Raw genomic sequence first — 20330 nt, 5'->3', positions numbered from 1 at the left:
TGCTATTAGGTCCCTGATAGTTAGACATGGCTTCAATACCTCTTCATGCCTGGAAAGGGCATGGGACCTTAAAGGCCCACACAATCTCTGTAGATACAAGCACCTTGCTCCTTTCTGTTACACTCAAAACACTTGAAACTATTTAATTCTTTCTTAAGAATCAAGTCCTTGTGCTCAAAGGAGGAAGCTATAGCCTGGTTTCCTGAAACCAAGTTTAGAGCTATCAGCCTAGTCTATTTTTGGAATCACAAAGCTGGAAAGTAGGATATTAACCAGTTTGTGGGATAAGTGATCTGAGGGAATTCCCTGACAGTCCAGTGGTTAGGACTCGGCGCTTTCACTGCCGAGGGCTGGGTTCAATCACTGGTCCGGGAACAAAGATTTGCAAGCCCCGAGGCACAGCCAAAAAAAAAAAAGTGATCTGATCAGTTAACATCCTTGCTGGATGAGTTCACTGTGCATTTGAAGACCAGGAGAAAATGTGATCCTCCTGCCTAAGAGTTGATGATTTTAAATTCTAAGTTAATATTATGCTGCAGCTAAATCTTGATGCCTAGAGATGTCACCAAGGGCAAACTCTTTTGAACAGGCTGATGTTCGATTTAAAATCTAGAGGAACAGTAGCAAGCAATCAAGAAAAGAAATAACTCCACCATAGAAGGAGATAACTTGCTGTGCAGTCAGTGCCTCTTTATGGGTGAACAATAATTTTGCATTCGGTTTCCTTAAAAGAAAGAAAAAAAAAGGTCAGATAATCCTCCCATGTTTTCTACAAAAGTGAAAAAGTGTTGGGCTTTAGTTGCATGCTAATATGATCACACCAACATCAAAATGTGACAGATAGCGATGATTAAACAGCATGGCCTTTGGCATCACACTGATTTAGATTTGAATCCCACTCACCACTTGTTCTAGGGTGAGGCTGGGTAGCTCAATCTCTCTGACCCACCCCTCAGGAATCATAATACCTATTTCAAGAGAGTTGTGAGAATTAAATGAGATGATTCATAGAAACTATATACTTGCACAGATAGGTAAGCACTCAATAGACATAAGCCATTACAACCAGAGGACCTGCTGCTGGTCTCTTTCACCCAGCTGTTGGCCTAAAGCAGGCCTGAATCCTAATTCTTCCTTACACTATCTAGTCACTATGACCAAAGTTTTAAAATCCAAAGGGGCCTCAACTTGATTAACCATTTCATTCATGCACACTGAAGATCTGGACGCCTGCCATCTGGTTGGATCCGTCCCTGGCTCCTGTTTGTCCAGAGTTTAGATGACCCCCAAAGGTAGCTTCCCAGATAAACTACAGAAGCTCTCAAGTGCCGGATTTGGGTTACAATGGGGAAGGGAGTACGGTGCATGCAGCTCTACGCAGAAGGACGGGAAGAAGAGAAACAGAAAAGTTGGAGGTTTTCCAATCTCTGAGCTCTACCCTCTAGCTTCTCTCCAGACTGGGGTCGAAAGGCTGAGGGGGCAGGCCCAGAGCAAGGGTGGAGTCGCAACATTTTAGAGCCTGGGAGCGTGTTTGCAAAAAGAACGTAGAGGGAAACCGAACCCCTCCTTACAAGCCCATTTTCCTCAAACAACTCCCGGCCAAGGAAAACCCTGACCTCTGTAAATAGCGAACTATCAAGCACTGAAAAAGACCTCAAAACCCTATCCCTGTTCCCCCCGCTACTAGAAGCGCCCTGTGCGTCTGCGCGTCCATGCGTCCGTGGGTGGGCGCGCGCGCGCATACGCACAGGCTGCTGGGAAGCCGCCTCTCTCCTCTGGGTCTTCCAGTTTCCCGGCGTGCTTCAGGCCCGCCAAATGGGAGGGGGAGAAGCAAGATGGCAGCAGCCGCGAACTCCGGCTCTAGCCTCCCGCTGTTTGACTGCCCGACCTGGTGAGTGGCGGGGCGACCAGCGCTGGAGTGGCCTAGACTACGCTGGCCAGGGCTGGCCGGGCGGCTCGTTTCTCGTAGCGAGCCGAGCGGCCCAAGGATCCTGGGACTGACTGAGGGAGAACTGTCTGTAGGGCCGGGCGGCGTGTGGAGGAACCGGGAACCCGGAGCCCGGGCCCAGGAACTGGGGAAACCCAGAGTTGGGGGCTCTGAGGCGCTCGCTTAGGCAGCCCCTCGGGCAATCAGCTGGTTGCCGGGGCGCTTCGGGGCCTTGACCCCGAACTTACCCCAACTCCTGTCTGGTGCTCTTGTGGAGCATCGTATCTGCCCCCCTGCTCTCTGTCCCGAGCGCGCACGAGCTAGCTTCCCGGCCCCGGCGCCCCGCTCAGAGCCCCGCATCCCGCGGTTGTTGATGCAGCCTGGGTGCGGCACTTGCCTGTCTCTCGCAGACTGGGAGCTCCCTGAGGGCAGGAACGGCTCTGACCTACCCCCAAGCTCGCCTCAGCGACCAGCGCGAAGCCGGGCAGCAGAGGGCATCATTGCTTGTTAGGATGAACCCCTTTCCTCCTTTCGCAAGTTCTTGGGAATAATGGAATAATTTTAGTCTTTGAATAGAGTACACGATGAATACGTATGAATTGCCTTGCAAGGAGACCCATCCGAGTTGGGGCTATTTCTGCTCATCACAGTGTATTGTTTGTGTTACTCTCTGGCCCCCGTTATATAGAGATCCTCAAAGGCAAGGGCTGCCTAACGCATCTTTATATTCCGAGTTCCTAGACCTGAGCCTGGCACGTAGTAGGAGTTCAGAAAGCATGTTTTAGACATAACTTGGCTTTCCCTGTTTTCCAGACAAAATGGGCTTTTGTCCAATGCACTTGTCTTACTGACAACCTCCATAGAGGAGTTGGGTCAGGATTGTGAGATGACTGTGTTGCATCTTAAGTTAGATGTAAACAGGTGCATTTTTGTGTGTGCATATGTAGGGACTCTGGCAAGATTGTTCATCCTTCAAACTTCAAAGGAGCAAACACAGGAAGCAAGTGAATGTGTGGCTATTTTCTGGGTCCCTCTGCACTTTTGTAACACCCAGTTGCTTCAGTCTACAAATTCTGTGTCCATTTTGGTTCCTTGCTGCATTGATTTCAGAAGTTGGGCCAGGACAGTAAACTTATAGTTAGAAGAGGCTGTATAAGATCACCTACCATTTCCTCAGCGTCTGTTAGGCACCCGGCACTGTGTTAGGTGCTTTGACATACATGTATCTCCCTTGGATGGTGTGGTTACAGGAGTGTAGAGAAAAGTTCCCTTACCCATGCCATTGTAGAATGACCTGTTCAAGGTTAACAAATATGTCTTGTATTTATTGGTACCTGGTTTCATGGGCATAGTTTTGGATTGCCTTAGCTCCCTAATTACACTTCTCTGATTTGGACTCAGAGCTCAGGACAGTACCCTCTGCTTATTCTGTGATGAGTCTAGTCTTGATCAGCCCCAGACACCAACTGATTTATTCTGCCTTTATATGGTATTAATTAATGGTAGTGGCAAATCTTAGATTCAGACTCCAAGTGACCAGACAACCCCAGCTATAGTACTTGCAGTCTTTGTGCTGCTTTCTCTCCAAGGTGGATAATCCAGTGCTAAAATATGGGTTTCTTTGGTGCTGCTCTAAATACAGATCCACTAAAATATGTTTCAGAGCAGTTGAATCACTGGGGAAGTAAGTGTCAAATGTAGAAAGGAGCTATAATAACAGTGAAGTAGATGGCATTTCTGCTTGAACGTGAACTAATTATAGGCTAGTAAGAGAGCTACAGTGTTGAATGGGATAATGATTGTAAATAGCATCTACAAACTCATCCTGAAAATGTTTTTTCACACTTATTTTTCAGGGCAGGTAAACCCCCTCCTGGTTTACATCTGGATGTAGTCAAAGGAGACAAGCTAATTGAGGTATGGAAGTACATGTCTTCCCTTTTTTTCCCACCACACTAAAGATTTTTGCCAGTGACTCACTTTTCCACCTCCTCTCCTGTGCTTTGTTTTACAGAAATGCTACTTTCGTTCATCCTGATTTTTTTTTTTCTATTAAAAGCACATGGTGATATAACACATTAAAACCATGTATCTCCACAGACACTCAGTTTTTTGTGACTCCTCTCACCTTCCAAATGAAGGGTTTTAGTAGATCATGGCCTTGTAGGCCTCAGTCAATCTGGATGCCCTATAACTTGGTGAATTCCTTCTCTCTGAGTATGTGGAGTTGTATGGAAGGTGCAAGATCTGTAGTAATTGAAGAAGAAAGTGAATGATGTAGATTGAATTTAACTTTTAAGTTGCTTTTATGAGATTCAAGCCAAAACTCTTCAAAGAAGATAGTAAACTACGATACTTGCTCAAAAAAGAGAATGGAAATGGTGACAAAATTCATTCATTTATTCAAAACATTTACTGAGTACTTATTATATGCCAGTCATTGTGCTCGGCATAGGACTATAGCAGTGAACAGAACAAATGTGGTTCCTGTCCTCAAAGGAATCATCTGATGGGAACAACAGAATCAAACAAAAATTTGCATGATTATAATTGAAATAAGTACTATAAAGGACAAGTTGAGCAGAATTCCAGCTTTTCTACAAGTCTCTAGAATGAAAACCACATAGAACTTCAAGAGAACATGAATTTTGATTAGCTGTTAGGTTGTGTACTTTTTTTAAATCCTTATGTTACCATTTATTTACCAAGAGATGGAGATTAAGCCCACTCTGACTGTGGAGTTGTGAGTCTCTGTGTCTTCAACCAATTTTATGTTTGCTTGCTCAGATAGAATTTAAGTTCAAGGCCCTATTATTGAGTGCAGTTATTTTTCTTTGGTATATATAGTAAAAACATTGCACTCCATAATGAAAAGCTATCTTTGAGGTCTCCTGCAGGATGTTCTATAAATACAGTGTTTTCACTTTCAGGATGTTGTAGAGATACCCACGTATTTTGCAAAGTATTAAGGCATGAGTTGTGATGAATTCTCTTATTAATTCATCAAGCCCTGAGCCAGTCACTTAGAGCCCCTTTGTCATGTGTTCTTCTGTCTTAAAGATTACAGAGTACCAAGATTATTCAAGGGAATAAGTTAGCTAAAATATTTTTTGTTTTGTTTTGTTTTGTTACACTGTAGACTGTTCCACACATATAAAATATTGTTGCTAAATAGACATATAGGAGTCTTTTTTTATATATAACCAGAATTTAGTAAATCTTTAGTTTACTACAGGAAGAAACAGACAAGGAGGGCTAGCTTTAATGATAATGTCATATTCCTCTGCGAAATAATTTATACTTTCAAAGCACTCTGACTTGTCAAACATCCTTCTAATTACTGGTTTCCATTAAGTGATAATGTTCTCTTTCAGTGCTCTTAGGTGTGCTGAGTTGCCACAGAACTGTCATGTTACAATACTTAGACATCACTGTATTGTTTCCGAGAGGAATAGACACGAGATGTGCTTATTTTTTAAGGATTTAGGCAGCACTTGATACTAACCGAGCTATCTATGTCCTAGCCTTATGTCAGAGGCTTGTGATGTGTTGTGATAGCTGGGTTTAAGAAGTGCAATATTAAAACAAAAGCCATGAGTCTTTTAAGCCCAGTGTGTAAAGATACACTCTGAGTTATAACTCAGAGGCACAACTGAATAATGGTACTAGCCATAGCTAGTTAAGAAATTGTGGCTTAGTGGCTATTGAAAGACCAATGCATTATTTCATTCACTTGGACAGAAGAAGCATATTGTCTAAGAATTCACACATTTTCTTGCTTCTGAGGCATACTTTTTTTTCCCCTACATTTTCACATTTCTATAATTGAGATGCCTTTAATAGTGAATGTATATATTTAATTTGGAGGCCCTTTCTTTTTTTTCCCCTCTAAACACCTAAATCGCTGGTACTGGCAGCTTAGAATCATAGAAATGTGGTCAATTTTATATTAGAGCCCAAGTGCTGGTGATCTTATGTACTGTTTCTTTAAGTCTAGCCTGTGAACACTTTGGTTAGCAAATTTAAGCTTATGAGGACATAATCTATGTGCACATAAATATGAATGAGAAATGCAGTGAGATTCAACCTGCATAGATATTATCTAGAGAGAATAAGATGCTGAAATTTCAGGGCTCTCTCAATTCTGAAGCATTGTCTTATTTTTAACCCAAATCTTAATACTTGGGTCTGAGCAGACATGGGGATGCTTGTGTGACTGAGCTGTCAGGCTGTTGTTGAATCTTGGTGCTCCCTAGCACTAGGGGCCTGGGACAAGCTCTGCCAGCAGCAGGTGGGCACTGTTGGACAGGGTTTCCCAGAGGTGACCCCCATACCTATTTTGAGCCTTAAAGGCTAAGCTGGGAAGGAACTGGGTAAGTGATTGTTTAAAAAACAATTAAGAGTGTGACCCATAGTACTTGTTCATTCCTTAAAATGTTTTTTGCCATATGGTGGATTTTTTGACGCAGGAAGAGTGAAGAAAATATATAATGTAGTGGTTTAAAAAGCTTAGACTCTGAAGTCAGACAAACCTGAAATTTCTAATCCAGTTTATAAATATCTAGCTGTGTGAACTTGCATATATTAATTAATTTCTTTGTGCCTCACTTTTCCTATCTATAAAAATAGGAATAATAGTGCCTGCCTACTTCACAGAGTGGTTGTGAGGATGAAATGACATAGCATAAAACTCATAGCATAAAACTCATAGCACATAGGCACATAAGTACTCAGCAGTTGTTAACCGTTATTAGTACGTGAGGTGTATTTCTGGTTTTGTAAGAACCAGAACCAGCTACATAAAGCATAGGGGAGAATTGTAGCCCACTGTGGATTCAATGACATAGCCAGGAATGAAATATAAGCCTCTTGATTCCTAGCCTGGTACATCCTAGTTTGACTATACTTCCCTACTCAACTTTGTGTTGTCTTCTCTCAGGGATTTTAGAAGGAGCATAGTGTGAAATGTGAACTAGAGCTTAGTGAGACCTTGTGTTTAAAGGAAAAACAGGGAATTCCCTGGCGGTCCAGTGGTTAGGACTCGGCACTTTCACTGCCGAGGGCACTGGTTCAGTCCTTGGTGGGGGAACTGAAATCCCTGCAAGCCGCGTGGCACAGCCAAAGAAAACCCCCAAAACTTAAAGGAACAACATAATGTATATGAATGAGGGTTATTCTTCAAGTACTCATATTGTAGACTTTAAGAACTGAAAGCAGTGTTAGCGAAAATTTATCCAGAGTCCTTCATCTATGATGGCCCAGTCTACAACCAGTCTGTGGCAAAGGCTTTACTGATCATGGGCTACAAGAAAAATAAAGACAGTGTAGTGAGTTTTTCATAAATTCAGCACGAAGAGTGGTCCTTTATCCCTCTTCTTACTTATTTGTTAAAATGACCTATCTTTCATAAAATGATTATAATACTGATTGGTGACAATTAAAAAAATAGTTCTCATATGGCAAAAGAAAAGTTAACAATACTATGTCACCCCCTACAATTTTTAAAATAATAGATTGCTGGTCTGCGAAATCCTCTTTTCTGCTATTATATTGGGGCCTTATACAGTTTTTTTTCCAGTACCACAGCAGTGGCTAGAAACATTTTGGAGCTCTTCTCAGAATTGTTTCAGACCCATGGCACTGTTGTTTAGAATGTTAGCATTGCAGGTCATTTCACACCTGAGTTTAAACCCCAGATCTGCTACTTAACCAGCTGGACTGCCTTGGATACGTGGCTTCATCTCTCTGAATCTATTTTCTTATGTTTAACAGTAAAGGTGATACTTGGTTCACAGAGTTGTTTTGAGGATTAGATGACATAATACTTAAAAATGCCTAGCAATAATAGTTCTTCAATAAATGTTTAATCCCTACATCCCCTAACCCCCAAACCTGGAAAATCTTTGCCCTGTGAGGTTGTTCCGTATTTGGACACAGCAAATACTCATTTAGAGTTAACTTTGAGTAATGCTTTTTTGTGGGCAAAATGAAATGGGACAATAAAGTTAGATTTAGAGGCTCATACAATGATGTCTAATGTAATTCTAGTTTCTAAAGAGGGTTCCAGAAATACTCTGGGTCTCTGGCAGCATGATTAGAATATAGATAGGTGTTTCTATCCCCTTCCTTTTTGAACCAATTGATAATCTTCATTTGAATATATATTTTTCTGAAAAGCGGTCTTATTACTTTATAGGCATGCTTTGTGTTTCCTGCTTGACCTAAAATTAAGATTCAGTGAAATCTTAAATTTCCAATGGTCAGAAGACAACCACTCTTGAATGCCATTTACATCTAATACGATTAGGAAAGTTCTTTTCATATCAACACTAAACATTTGACCACTACATTTGGGGAGATTAATTGCCATCCATCCCCCAATGTTCGTAAATTATTCTGAGCTCTTTATCTTGAAGAATAATAGTAAATATAAATATTTCCTTTGACAAGGAATTTTATCTTAAGATGCTCTACTTAGTTTATTGGAAGAATTTTTGCTAAACCCTGTTGAAACAAGCTTTAAGTAATATTTAATTTAATTTATTTAGAAACTGATCATTGATGAGAAGAAGTATTACTTATTTGGGAGAAACCCTGATTTGTGTGACTTTACCATTGACCACCAGTCTTGCTCTCGGGTCCACGCTGCCTTGGTCTACCATAAGCATCTGAAGAGAGTTTTCTTAATAGATCTCAACAGTAGTAAGTAACTCATATCCCATCCTATTTCACACATTGTCTTTTGGGTAGTGTGAAAATGCTCTTTGGGTTCTTCAGTTTTGAAATTGTGTTTTGTTGCTTATCAAGGAAGTTTATGTTTGGTTTTTAAATTAGTTGTTCTCTATTCCTGTGATATTTCCTATTTTACTGGAATAATTGATGACTGGAGAGAGAAGAGGGTTTTGGGGAGCACTTTCCTGGAGAGAGCAATAAGTATATACAGAGAACAGAAAAAGCATCCAGGAACTAAGGAATGTGTTTATAGGCCCATGATAGATTGTGGTCCAATTTAAGCAGAAGCTGTGATTAGCTCCATTAATGTAGTAGAGTTGTAGTACAGTAGGACATTAAAAAAAAAACAAAACTTGTTTTGACCAAAAGTTAATTTTTTATAATGGGCTCTTTATCCCAGCTACATTTTGCTGTGATATTAATAATATCAATTTTAATTCTATGAGCATACTCCAACTAATAAGATTTTCAAGTTTGTCAAAGATAATCCCAGAAATGCAGTTGAGACTTGACTGCATGGGGCCTTGAAATTTGTTCATTTTTGCCTATGTATAATTACAGCTTGAAATGTAAAGGATCTGCTTCCTGGGTTGATCGTGTTTTACTCCTTTCCCCGCTCCCCATACACACGCACACATCACCCCAGTATGCTTATATAATGGTTTTGGAGAGCATTGTCTCATAAGTACTTACTTGCAAATTTATCTCATCTTTTCTCTCCATTTCATAATATGCAGAATGCAGACATGGAAAGATATCCAGACTCTCCAGTAGGATTTTGGCTTGCCTTGCCATTGATATTGCACCTGTTTCAGCCAACCTCATTTCTTATCCTGGGGAAACCCCAAACATAACTGCCACCAGGCCAGCAATTTCTATGTTCCTTAGACTTGGGGCTGGAGAGGTCAGACCATAGCAATTCCTGTCTCCTGCCTTAGCGGGCATGCCTATTGCTGGGTTGGAACCATTCCTGCTGGATCCAGAATGGAGCCAAGCCTGTCTGGCAGCAGAGAGCAAGCAGTGGTATTTGTTATGTGGGGTAACAGCAGGTCTGAAGATGTGTAAGAAATCCACTGAAGAGATTCAAGATTCAGTGAAGGAGTTTCCTTTTCATTGTGACCCATGACAAGGGATGCAAAGTGGACCCAGTGCCATTTCCATTTTAAAAAGCAAAACTGATGTGCTGGCAGGAGCTACTCTCCCTTCTACAACTCAGGTTTGTTTGTTTGTTTGTTTGTTTTCCTCTCTTACATTTCTGATTTGGTTATTCCCAGCACACGGCACTTTCTTGGGTCACATTCGGTTGGAGCCTCACAAGCCTCAGCAAATTCCCATCGATTCCACGGTCTCATTTGGTGCATCCACAAGGGCATACACTCTGCGTGAGAAGCCTCAGACATTGCCATCGGCTGTGAAAGGAGATGAGAAGATGGGTGGAGAGGATGATGAACTCAAGGGCTTACTGGGGCTTCCAGAGGAAGAAACAGAGCTTGATGTAATTCCATTGTCTATGTCATTGTTATGTCTTTTGGGACGCTGGCTTTTGCAGTGTGTAGCTGTTCTGTGTAGTTTGAAATGCCAGTGACTTAGCAACTGGAGGTTTTCTTGAGCCCAGTGATAAGCCTTTGCCACTTTGGCAGTGTGGTGTGGCCCTTGGAGAGCTGCATTCTGTGGGTTTGGTTATGTATAACCAGGGCTAACTAGGAGACTGGGTCTCCTGCCAGTAGACCTTTATGGTTGTCTTGTGCACTTTCAGTGGATGTTAGAAGCCAAGGCTGGGAGTTACATTTCTCTAGAGCTGCACTGTCCAATGCAGTAGCCACTAACCACATTCCAAGTTCTCAGTAATCACATTTGGCTAGTGACTAACCATATTGAATAGCACTGATAGAAAACATTTCTATCATCCAGAAAGTTTGTTTGAACAACACTAGCTCACAGAGGTTGAAGCTTTCATTCATTTATGTAGCTGTTTTTGATATTGTCCAGTCAGCCCAAGAATCTTCTGAGTAGAACTTGATTACTTTTGCTCTGGGCCTGGCGGCCCTGAAGGCCATGAATTTTACAAGATTTAATTTTAATGTGCTAAGGTTTTCTTTTCTAGAGCTGACCCCAGTAGTTTGTGATGTAGCTTTTGTCTTCACGTGTCTATCACTGCATTGGTGTGGCTGGTCTATCCAGGTAGATCAAACGCCAGCCTGTCCTTAACCACCCACATGCATTTACTATTCTTGTATACCGAGACAGTTTCCCAGCCCTTAGGAAGAAAAGCACAGTAGCAGTCTTACAACTTAGAAGTTATTTTGTTCTAAAGAAGTAGCCTGATAGCCAGGGACCTGGTTGGCAGTCACTCTTGCACATTCTCTTCCAGGCTGCTTCCATGCCTTCCTGTCTTTTAGTTCAGTATGTTAGGTCATCTCTGGGTCCTTGTTCTCAAGACATTTGGGATGTCTCAAACTGCAGTACAGATTGGAATAAGTCCAGGTGATTGGGAAGAGGCAGGCAGCAGTGATGAGGCCAAGTTAATCACTGAGATGGATAGATAGTTATGAGTAGAAATGGGGCCAGATGAAGGGATGGGGAGTGACAACATTAATGCCAGATATTCAGTGCACTGGTAACGTCCTTACAAGTTTTAAAGGAGAGAGCTACTGGGAAAGAAGCTGTCAGTTGTCCTTTCTCGTCTCTGTTACTTAAAAACAATTCTTGGATTTCTTCCCAGTTGTATTCTTTTAATTCTCAGCATGAAGACATGATAAACTTTATTCAGAAAAACCCAAAACCTCAACTCAAGGGTTTTTGCACAGATGACCTGTCTTCATCTCAAGGTCCTTCACTCCCTTTTGAATATCACTGCCGCACTAGTCAATGAAGATGTTCCACATTCTGTCAAATTGAGGCTTGCTGGTATTAGCTGTCTAGGGACGGTAATGAATCTTTTCTGAATGCAGAAAAGAATCTCATCTGTGTGGAGAGGTCAAGGTTAGCTCCTAATATCTTCCTGCCCTTTATTTGGTAATATTCTCCTTCAAATTCCTTGTGTACTTATTCCTGTCTTTCCTGTGTGAACCCTGTCCCAGAACCTGACGGAGTTCAACACTGCCCACAACAAGCGGATTTCCACTCTCACCATTGAGGAGGGGAATCTGGACATTCAGAGACCAAAGAGGAAGAGGAAGAACTCACGGGTGACCTTTAGTGAGGATGATGAGATCATCAACCCAGGTGAGGTATCTTCCTAGTTTTTTCTGATGAAAAAGCTGTGATGTCAGAGAGTAGTGTACACAGCCTGTAGGTCAGTTGTAATGTTTCTGTACAAGGTTTAGGATAACAGGTGCTATGTTGAGGGGAGATATTTTTGTACAGAACAGGCATACCTTGGAGATATTTTGGGTTCAGTTCAAGCATTGCAATAAGGCAAGTCACATGAATTTTTTAGTTTCCCAGTACATGTAAAAGTTACGTTTACACAACTTCAGTCTGTTAAGTGTGCAATAGCATTATGTCTAAAAAAGACAATGTACGTACCTTAATTAAAAAATACTTTATTGCTAAAAGATGCTAACCATGCTAGTCTGAGCCTTCATTGAGTTGTAATCTTTTTGCAATAGTAACAACAAAGATTGCTGATCACAGAGCACTGTTACAACTATAGTAATAATGGAAAAGTTTTAAATATTGTGAGAATTACAGAAATGTAACACAGAGACACGAAGTGAGTGAATGCTGTTGGGAAAATGGCACTGATAGACTTGCTTGATGCAGGGTTTCCACAAACCTTCAATTTATAAAAAACTCAGTATATGTGAAGTGCAGTAAAACAAGGTATGCCTGTACATTGATGGAGTGCCCTGAAACTCAAGCATTATCCAGTTGCAGTGTGAAAGAAGTAGATGAAGGAAGGCTGTAATTCTCCTTTGCTGATCCAGGTATAGTGGAGCTTAAGTATAGGTCAGAGCAGACACTATTGTCATGGGGTTCCATGTATGATTGGTAACTCTAAGATTGGAGAACTTTCTGCTACTATTAATCGCATTGAAGACTTGCCTCTGTAAGATCCTAATTTATAGATAGTTTGTATGGAAACGTCAGCAAGATGAGAGCATCAGTTTCTGGGAAGGCCATTGAGTTTACCCATTTGTTCCATCATTCACCATTCGTTTATTGGGCTCATGTTATATCTCAAGTACTCTGGGAGGTGGATGGCATGGAGCTGGGAGGTGCAGTTTATACAGTGAAGATGGAATTGGGATTCCAAAAATCTTGTTTGAAAATAAACCTTCATGGATGGAAACAAGGATCCCAGACTAACAAGTTGCTTTTATATCCCAAATTGAAATGCAGTGAGAATAACTTTCAAGTCCTGCATTTAGTTTCAGAATGTCAATTATTTAAATGGAGAAAATCTGCTCCAGTGACAGCTCATGTTAAAAAAAAGGTATAAGGATTTTAGTTAGTTAAAAATGCAGTCTGAGTCATCAGGGGGATATGGAAACTAATCAAGTACAGTTTAAAATTGCATTAATAGAATAATGGGGGACAGTAACCCGGTGGCCTGTGTTCTGAGCAGAACTCACCCAAATGTGTTACTAAATGCAAGCATGGCCTTAAGTACTAAATGTGTTATGTAGTCTTGAGGGAAGGAGACTCCCAGCTATGGAAAGTGGTCCCTAAATGCTGGGAGCTGTACATGAGGGAGAGTAGATTGGAGGGAGGCACCCTGAGGTGGATGTTTGCAAGGCTGACCTTCGGGAGGACGGAGGAGGCGAAACCAGAGCCTGTGAGTAGCAAATATTTGGCTCAGCATGAAAAACAACAACAAATCCTTCTTATATTTAGAAGAAGAATTAAAAGAATTCCTGTGAAAGAGATTGGGGCATTCATTCTAGTGACTTTTGTTCACTTTTTGATGATGTGTGAAGTGGAATGAATTACTTCTCAAGGTACTGAATGCCCAAGGGAAATGTTTGGGCAGGAGCTGGATGACTAATCTGGGAAGTTTATTTCTGAGTGCCAGATAAGAGTTTCTAGGGGTTGGACCTAGACATTTGTAGTTTTAATAAGCTCCTGTTTGTACTGATGAACAGCCAACAGTTTGGGAATCACTGAACTAGATAATTTGTTAAGTCTCTTTCAGGACTTGGGGTCTGATATGTTCTGTTTTTCTCCTTGAAAATTATTGTGGGACTTCCTGGCGATTCAGTGATTAAAACTCTGCACTCCCTGGTTGGGGAACGAAGATCTCACATACCGCACGGCATGCCCAAAAAAAAGAAAAAGGAAAAAAAAGAAAATTATTGTCTTGCAGCTTTATTAAGGCAGTATGTTCAGACAGAGTATGGCATAGTGTTTAAGAGCGTGGGCTCTGATCAGAGGGCCTAGGTATGAAATCCACCTCTCCGCTTAGTAGCTCTTTGACCCTGGCCAGTGACATGACTACTGGTCTCAGGATTGGTGGAGAGATTAAATGATTAATATATGTGAAAATACCTCATATCTGTGCTTGGCACTCAGTAGCCCTTGGTAAGTGTTAGCCATTGTCCTCATCATCATCCGCCACCCCTTTTGCCTTTACCTATGCAGACTTTCCTATACTAGAAGTAGACTTAGCAAGAAACTTCTCAGTAGATCTTCCAGGAGCAGAGATTTCCTGCAATGGGCAGACCCCCTCTCTAGGAGTCGAATGGCTAGAGAATGAGGAGAGGGTGAGAGGCCTGAGCACCGTTCAGCCAGCACAGGACAGGGTCCCCCAGATGGCTTAGCCCCCACTTCCGCAGGCCTCTTGTGTTTGTGGGCCACATACCCCGTTAGCCATGCCTCTTGGGCTCCAGTTGCTCTTGCACTTGATTTAGCTTTCCTGAAGGGATGATTGGAGCAGGGCTGTTACGGTAATGAGAGAGAAGATAAGGGTGCCTTTTTTAGAGACCTCTCCTTCCTGATGAGCCTGGATATCTTTTCCTCTTTCTTCTTCCATATAGAAGCTATTCATTCATTGAACATCGATTGTTTGTGAAAATAATTCCAGGGTATGTTCCTTAGAGGCACCCTAATATGTGAAAAGCCAGACTTAAAACAAATAAACCAGGGACTAATTATTCAAGTTAAATAAGGAATCCTTGTATTCCAAAGGGACTCACAAGAGTGTTTCTTAAATAGCAAGTGCCCTCAACACATTAAAATAAGGTGAACAACATCTATTAGGGAAGCAGCTCCTTTCCTGCCACTGCATTAAGATAAAAGGGCCCTCGAGTAGTGTTTCTAGTAATGATAATAAGTCTATGCTTGCCTGTTTCCCCACACTCAGTCTTCAGTGAGAAAACTGTTCATTCTAGGTGATCCAGCCCAATCTCCCCTCTGTGCTCCAAGAAAACTATTTTTGCACCACTCTTCAAGCACCTCCATTGTATCCTAGCCTGTCTGGCTTTACAACTGTGAACTCCTTACAGGCAGGACGGTGTCTTGTTCTTTATTTCCGTGCCTGATGTCCAGTAAATGAGAGACTGACTGACTACAAGCATGTCCCTTACTTGGTCTTAGTGCATTCTTCTGGCACAGTGAATAAATGAAGCTAGAAGCTTCGTAGGGTTCAATAGTGGTGTATAAGTTGTGGAAAGGGAGCCGCGGTCCCACCCTGCCTGGACAGGGGCTTCAGATCCTTTAGTGAGTCTTAATTGTACAGGCATACCTTGGAGGAATTGTGGGTTTGGTTCCAGACCACTTCAGTAAAGTGAATATCAAAGCTAGTCACACATATTTGTTTGGTTTGTCAGTGCATATAAAAGTTATGTTTACATTATATTGTAAACTGTTAAGTGTGCAGTAGCATTATGTCTACAAAAGCAGTGTACTTGTTTCTTTACAATGCCTTAATTACAAAATACTTTATTGCTAAAAAATGCTAACCATCGTCTGACAATGCACGGTTGCCACCAACCTTCAATTTGTTGGTTTTTTTTTAAAAAAAAACAATATCTGCAAAGCACAGTAAAATGAAACTCAATAAAACAAGGTATGCCTATGTACAGTTGTTCAGGTTGAAAGGCGAAGTTAAGCTAGAAGCCTTGGGTCTGAATCCTAATTCTGTTATTTGCTAATGAGCGGGTGTTAGCAAGGTATGTGGTGTGTGACCTCTTTTTATCACTAACATGAGATTATTGATGTCTTCCCTCAAAAGAGGGAGGTATGTGGAATGGGAAAGAACCTGGGGGAGCCGGTGTAGCACATAGTCCGGAGCACAGGCCTGTTTCTGGCTGCTTAGATTTATATCCTGGCTCCTCTCCAGCAAGGTGACTGGGCCGGTCACTTTCCTTCTCCAAGCCTGAGTTTGTTTTCTCATCTATTAAATGTTTATTGTAGTGGTACTTACCTCGTAGGGTTGTTGTGAGGATTTAACACAGTACCCAGTAAACACTTGAAGTGTTAGCTGTATTTTACTGTTTTAATATGAATGACTGTGATTGCTTTATTCGCATTGAGCCCTATAACTTTAATCCTCCCAGCTGGTTACTGAACTAACCCTGCCCTCGTGTCTTTTTGCAGAGGATGTGGATCCCTCAGTTGGTCGCTTCCGGAACATGGTGCAGACTGCAGTGGTCCCAGTCAAGGTAGGAAGCATGTTGTGACAGTATTTGAAATGTCATATAGTCTGGTTTAAAAACCCACTCTTTTATATGTAGGTACGTGTTAAGTGTGTGCTTAATTTTAAAACATTCTCTGCTCCTTTCCCATTTTTCATACTGTGGAAATCCATTTACCCCATCTATGTGTAGGGATCCTGGAGTGCCATAGAGAGGCTGCAGGTGACCAGCTAGCTTGATCCTGCATGTAAATTATGGTGTGATGTGGGTCTGTAAATTTACCTCCCAGCAGGGTGCAGAGAGACCCACCTTTCTTTAACCTTCCCTTCTTGACTCAAAGTAAGCTATTGGCAAAGAAGAGACATTGTTGCATTTCTGCATGGCACCTCTGGCTTTTACCACATCTTTATTTTGTGAATGGGGATGGCACAGATAGGAAAGCCAGCCCACATTGGATTAGGTTTAAAGAGCAGCTCTGTTGAAGAACCAAGAGGTGGAAGTTACAGAGGTGTTCTGATTGCTCAACATGTGGAGAACCACCTGCCAGCTAGGGCTCCAAAAGGGAGCAAGTGGCCCCTGGAAGTAGATCCCTATTAGTAGAGGTATTCAAATGTGATTGGAAGATGCTGGTCAGAGATGCTATAGGGAGTTTTATTTTTTTAAAAATCTTTAGAATATATTAGAATAGATTGATAAAATGTGTCAAGTTCATGCAAAAGGAGTAGAGGGGTGAGGGAGGATCTTTCATTGAACTTTAGTCCAGTGTGAAAAAGTATAAGATGAAATTTTTCCATACAACTCCATAGTATTTGTGTTACATTTCCCCTTGGGCACTTTTCTCTTTTTTCTTCACCCTTTGGAATTTTCTGTTGTCTTTAAAGTATAATTTGAATTTTGACAGATACATACACCTGGGTAACCACCACCATAATCAAAATACATATTTCCATCACCCCAGAAAGGTCCCCTGTGTCCCTTTGCTGTCAGTCTCCTCCCACTGCCAGGCAACCAGTAAGCTGCTTTCAGTCACTACAGATTTGTTCTGCTCTCAGATTAATGTTTAAAAATTAGGTGCCCAACAGGAAGATACTAACTTTTTATTTTACCCCCAAAAAAGAAAAATGGAAATACTTACTCCATCTATTATCACCTCTGATTCCTGAAAGGGCATTTTAACATTGAAAACGAGAGGGAGGATTATGACCTTAGGGTAAAGAATGGTCACTTAAACTGGATAAATCTTACTTTATGAAAAGTTCACACACTAGCCTCGTTTTTCTCAGTTTGATGTAGGATGGTGACCACTTTGTGTGGGGCAGTGTTCGGGAGCCGTGATGTTACATGACCACTGTAAGGTCTCTTCAAACCCTGAGATTTCAGGACAGTGAGATGGGTTGTTTAAGAAACAAAACAAGTTAGAGGTTTAGGGGCCTTCCCCTGTTTTTCGAGGACTGCAATAGAACAGGCTAACAGCACTCTTGTGTCTCACTTCTTGTCTTCTCTATAAACCACAGAAGAAGCGGGTGGAGGGCCCTGGCTCCCTGGGCCTGGAGGAATCAGGGAACAGGCGCATGCAGAACTTTGCATTCAGTGGAGGACTCTATGGGGGCCTGCCCCCCACGCACAGTGAAGCCGGCTCCCAGCCGCATGGCATCCACGGGACAGCACTCATCGGTGGCTTGCCCATGCCATACCCGAACCTCGCTCCTGACGTGGACTTGACTCCCGTCGTGCCGTCAGCAGTGACCATGAACCCTGCACCAAACCCTGCCGTCTATAACCCTGAAGCTGTCAACGAACCCAAGAAGAAAAAATATGCAAAAGAGGCTTGGCCGGGCAAGAAGCCCACACCTTCCTTACTGATTTGATATTTTTGGTAATGGAGGAGGGTGGGATTGGGTGGGAACAGGGTGGAAGGGTGATGGGGGAGCTAATGAATTAGGGAGAAAAACTTTCCATGTGTGCAGTATCGTCTTTCAGAATGTCTCCTGGGGTCCTAACCATGTAATATTAAAACTGGGGGTGGGGTTGAAGTATCCCAGAAAGACCTGTCTTCAGAACACTTTCATTGAAGAGAAATGTTTCATACATCCTTTTAAATAGACTGCCCTGGCTCTTTTGCACTCTTTCCATTATCTCCTTTTTTCTTTTCTCCCTCTTTCTAGGATCACTTTTTAAAAAATTATTTACCCCAGGGAGAGACTCCAGGCCCTCAGGTTGAATGTAGAGCTGTGGAGGTGACAGTAGCATTGCCAGCTTTGTGGGTTTAGCAGCCTGATTTATATTTACTATCCTGCAAGTCCCAGGTAGCGGAAGGGTTGCCACGGATTCCAGGTTAACAAGAGGGTTTAGAATGCTTCAGTTAAGCTAAGGTTTAAAACAACTCAGAAGTTTTCCTGGGTCGGTGGTTTTGAGGTCCAGTAGTTAGGCTTTTCTCTTTTGTCCTTTCTGTTAGAATGAGAACATTTTGATTTTTCTTCATCTGTGACCAGTGCCATAGACACAGGTTGATAGTTTTAAACTTACAGTATTGTTTGAACTTTACCTGTTTTTCTTGTCAAACCTGAGTACTCTACTTGCTGAAGTTTCTCATTTGATTCCAGAGTACTGTCCTCTACTCTCTAAGGCATTACTTTCCTTTTCAAGTGTGTTATGAAGGCAATATAAAGGATATGACCAGTTAGAGCAATTTCAATTAAAAAGGAAAAGATTTTACTTTGAAGTAACGGATATCTCGAAGAGGACATCTTCAGATGTTGATTTGGAGGCTCTTTCCCCCCCTTGACTGAGAGCTCTCGTTGTCCAGAGCTCCAAGACTAGACCTGGTTAACAAACATAGGAGACGAAGGTAGGACACATTGATGTGAGCTTTGTACAGAGATTTGTACATTTGTGTAATAGGCCTTTTCACGCTTTATGTGTAGCTTTTTACCTGTAACCTTTATTACATTGTAAATTAAACGTAACTTTTGTCATTCGGGTGCAGTCTGTGATTCAGTTGCCATCACCTATTTCTACTGCCATTAGGGAATATTTGTCAATACAGCTGTCAGGCTTGGGAGGTGATGCTCTGTCCCCATTTTATTACTACAAATAAAGATGCCCCCTGATGAACGTGGAAATTCTAATTAGAGATTCCAGTCCCCAGACTGAAGCCTCAGCGAGCAAAGTGGGTTAAGAAGTGCTTGCTGCCCTTCATCAGGAGGCAGAGCCGCAGGTCTGACGAGGAAGACTGGGCTTTGAGGCCCTTGTCCTGGGTGTAACCATTGCCCTCTGGTTACAGCTGCATGCATTTGCGCTATAGCTCAGGAGGCACAGGAGTGAAAGGAAGCTAAAGATGAGTACATTTAGAAGGGATTTCAGCCAGAGTTTGGATTGGATGGGTGGGTCTTGCATACTAGAACCTCGTGTGCAGGAAGCGCATTTGTGTGTGGTGAGACTTAATATATGTGGCTTTGTGGTGAAAATGCCAACTAGGTTCCAGATCCCTTAGATTGAGAGTGTGGACTCACGGCAGGAGCAGCCTGTTAAAGAACAGATCTGTAAAATCACAGACAAGTTAACTTCTCCACTGGCCTCCGCAACAGTGAGTGTCCTCGTCTTCATGAGGGTGCCTTCCTCTCATCACAGCAAAGGTTACTGTTAGTGCTGGTTAACTGTCACTCGTTGAGCACCTGCCTACTGTGCCAGCCATCTACAAGCATGTCATTTAATTTTCATAGCCCTAAGAGGAATACTGTTTTTAATCCCCATTTTACAGATGAGAAAACGGGCTCAGAGCTAAAGTAAACTTCCTTATGATTTCATGTAGTAAAGTCAGGATTTAAACTGTAGCCTGAATCCAGAGCCTGAGCACAGGTTTACACGGCCTCCGGGATGAGTTAAGGGGAAGGATGTGCCGGTCTTAGGTGGCTCGTCATTGTGCTCCGTAGACTGGAGCTAGGTGTTTGTTCTGAAGTTTGAAAAAAGTATTTTTGGGACTTCCCTGGTGGCACAGTGGTTAAGAATCCACCTACCAATGCAGGGGACACGGGTTCGAGCCCTGATCCGAGTCCTGGTCCAGGAAGATCCCACATGCCACGGAGCAACTAAGC

At 42.2% G+C, this 20330-nt stretch overlaps 1 protein-coding gene and 1 non-coding gene across 4 annotated transcripts; both read left to right on the top strand.

Annotated features, from left to right (window-relative positions):
• Window positions 1–1746: 1746 nt before the first annotated feature.
• PPP1R8 (protein phosphatase 1 regulatory subunit 8) lies at window positions 1747–19215 on the top strand. Of its 3 annotated transcripts, XM_027109499.1 has the most exons (7): window positions 1747–1891; window positions 3784–3844; window positions 8476–8629; window positions 9934–10154; window positions 11740–11884; window positions 16199–16263; window positions 17751–19215. In XM_027109499.1, exons 1-7 carry the CDS (start codon window positions 1836–1838, stop codon window positions 18102–18104), a joined length of 1056 nt encoding a protein of 351 aa, XP_026965300.1. In that variant the 5' UTR covers window positions 1747–1835; the 3' UTR covers window positions 18105–19215. The 3 variants fall into 3 exon arrangements, with proteins under 3 accessions (XP_026965300.1, XP_026965301.1, XP_026965302.1); XM_027109500.1 differs by lacking the exons at window positions 3784–3844; window positions 9934–10154 and adding an exon at window positions 9397–9875 and having other exon boundaries at window positions 1868–1891; XM_027109501.1 differs by lacking the exons at window positions 1747–1891; window positions 3784–3844; window positions 8476–8629; window positions 9934–10154 and adding an exon at window positions 10174–11641.
• LOC113622523 (small Cajal body-specific RNA 1) lies at window positions 5416–5581 on the top strand. Its single transcript, XR_003433564.1, has one exon.
• Window positions 19216–20330: the final 1115 nt, after the last annotated feature.

The sequence above is a fragment of the Aethalodelphis obliquidens genome, unplaced genomic scaffold, assembly GCF_003676395.1.
Source record: "Aethalodelphis obliquidens isolate GAN/ISIS:26980383/991018 unplaced genomic scaffold, ASM367639v1 scaffold9, whole genome shotgun sequence".
Classification (NCBI taxonomy): Eukaryota; Metazoa; Chordata; class Mammalia; order Artiodactyla; family Delphinidae; genus Aethalodelphis; species Aethalodelphis obliquidens.
The sequence above is the reverse complement of the archived record's forward strand: the minus strand, read 5'-3'. Positions and strand labels throughout refer to the sequence as shown.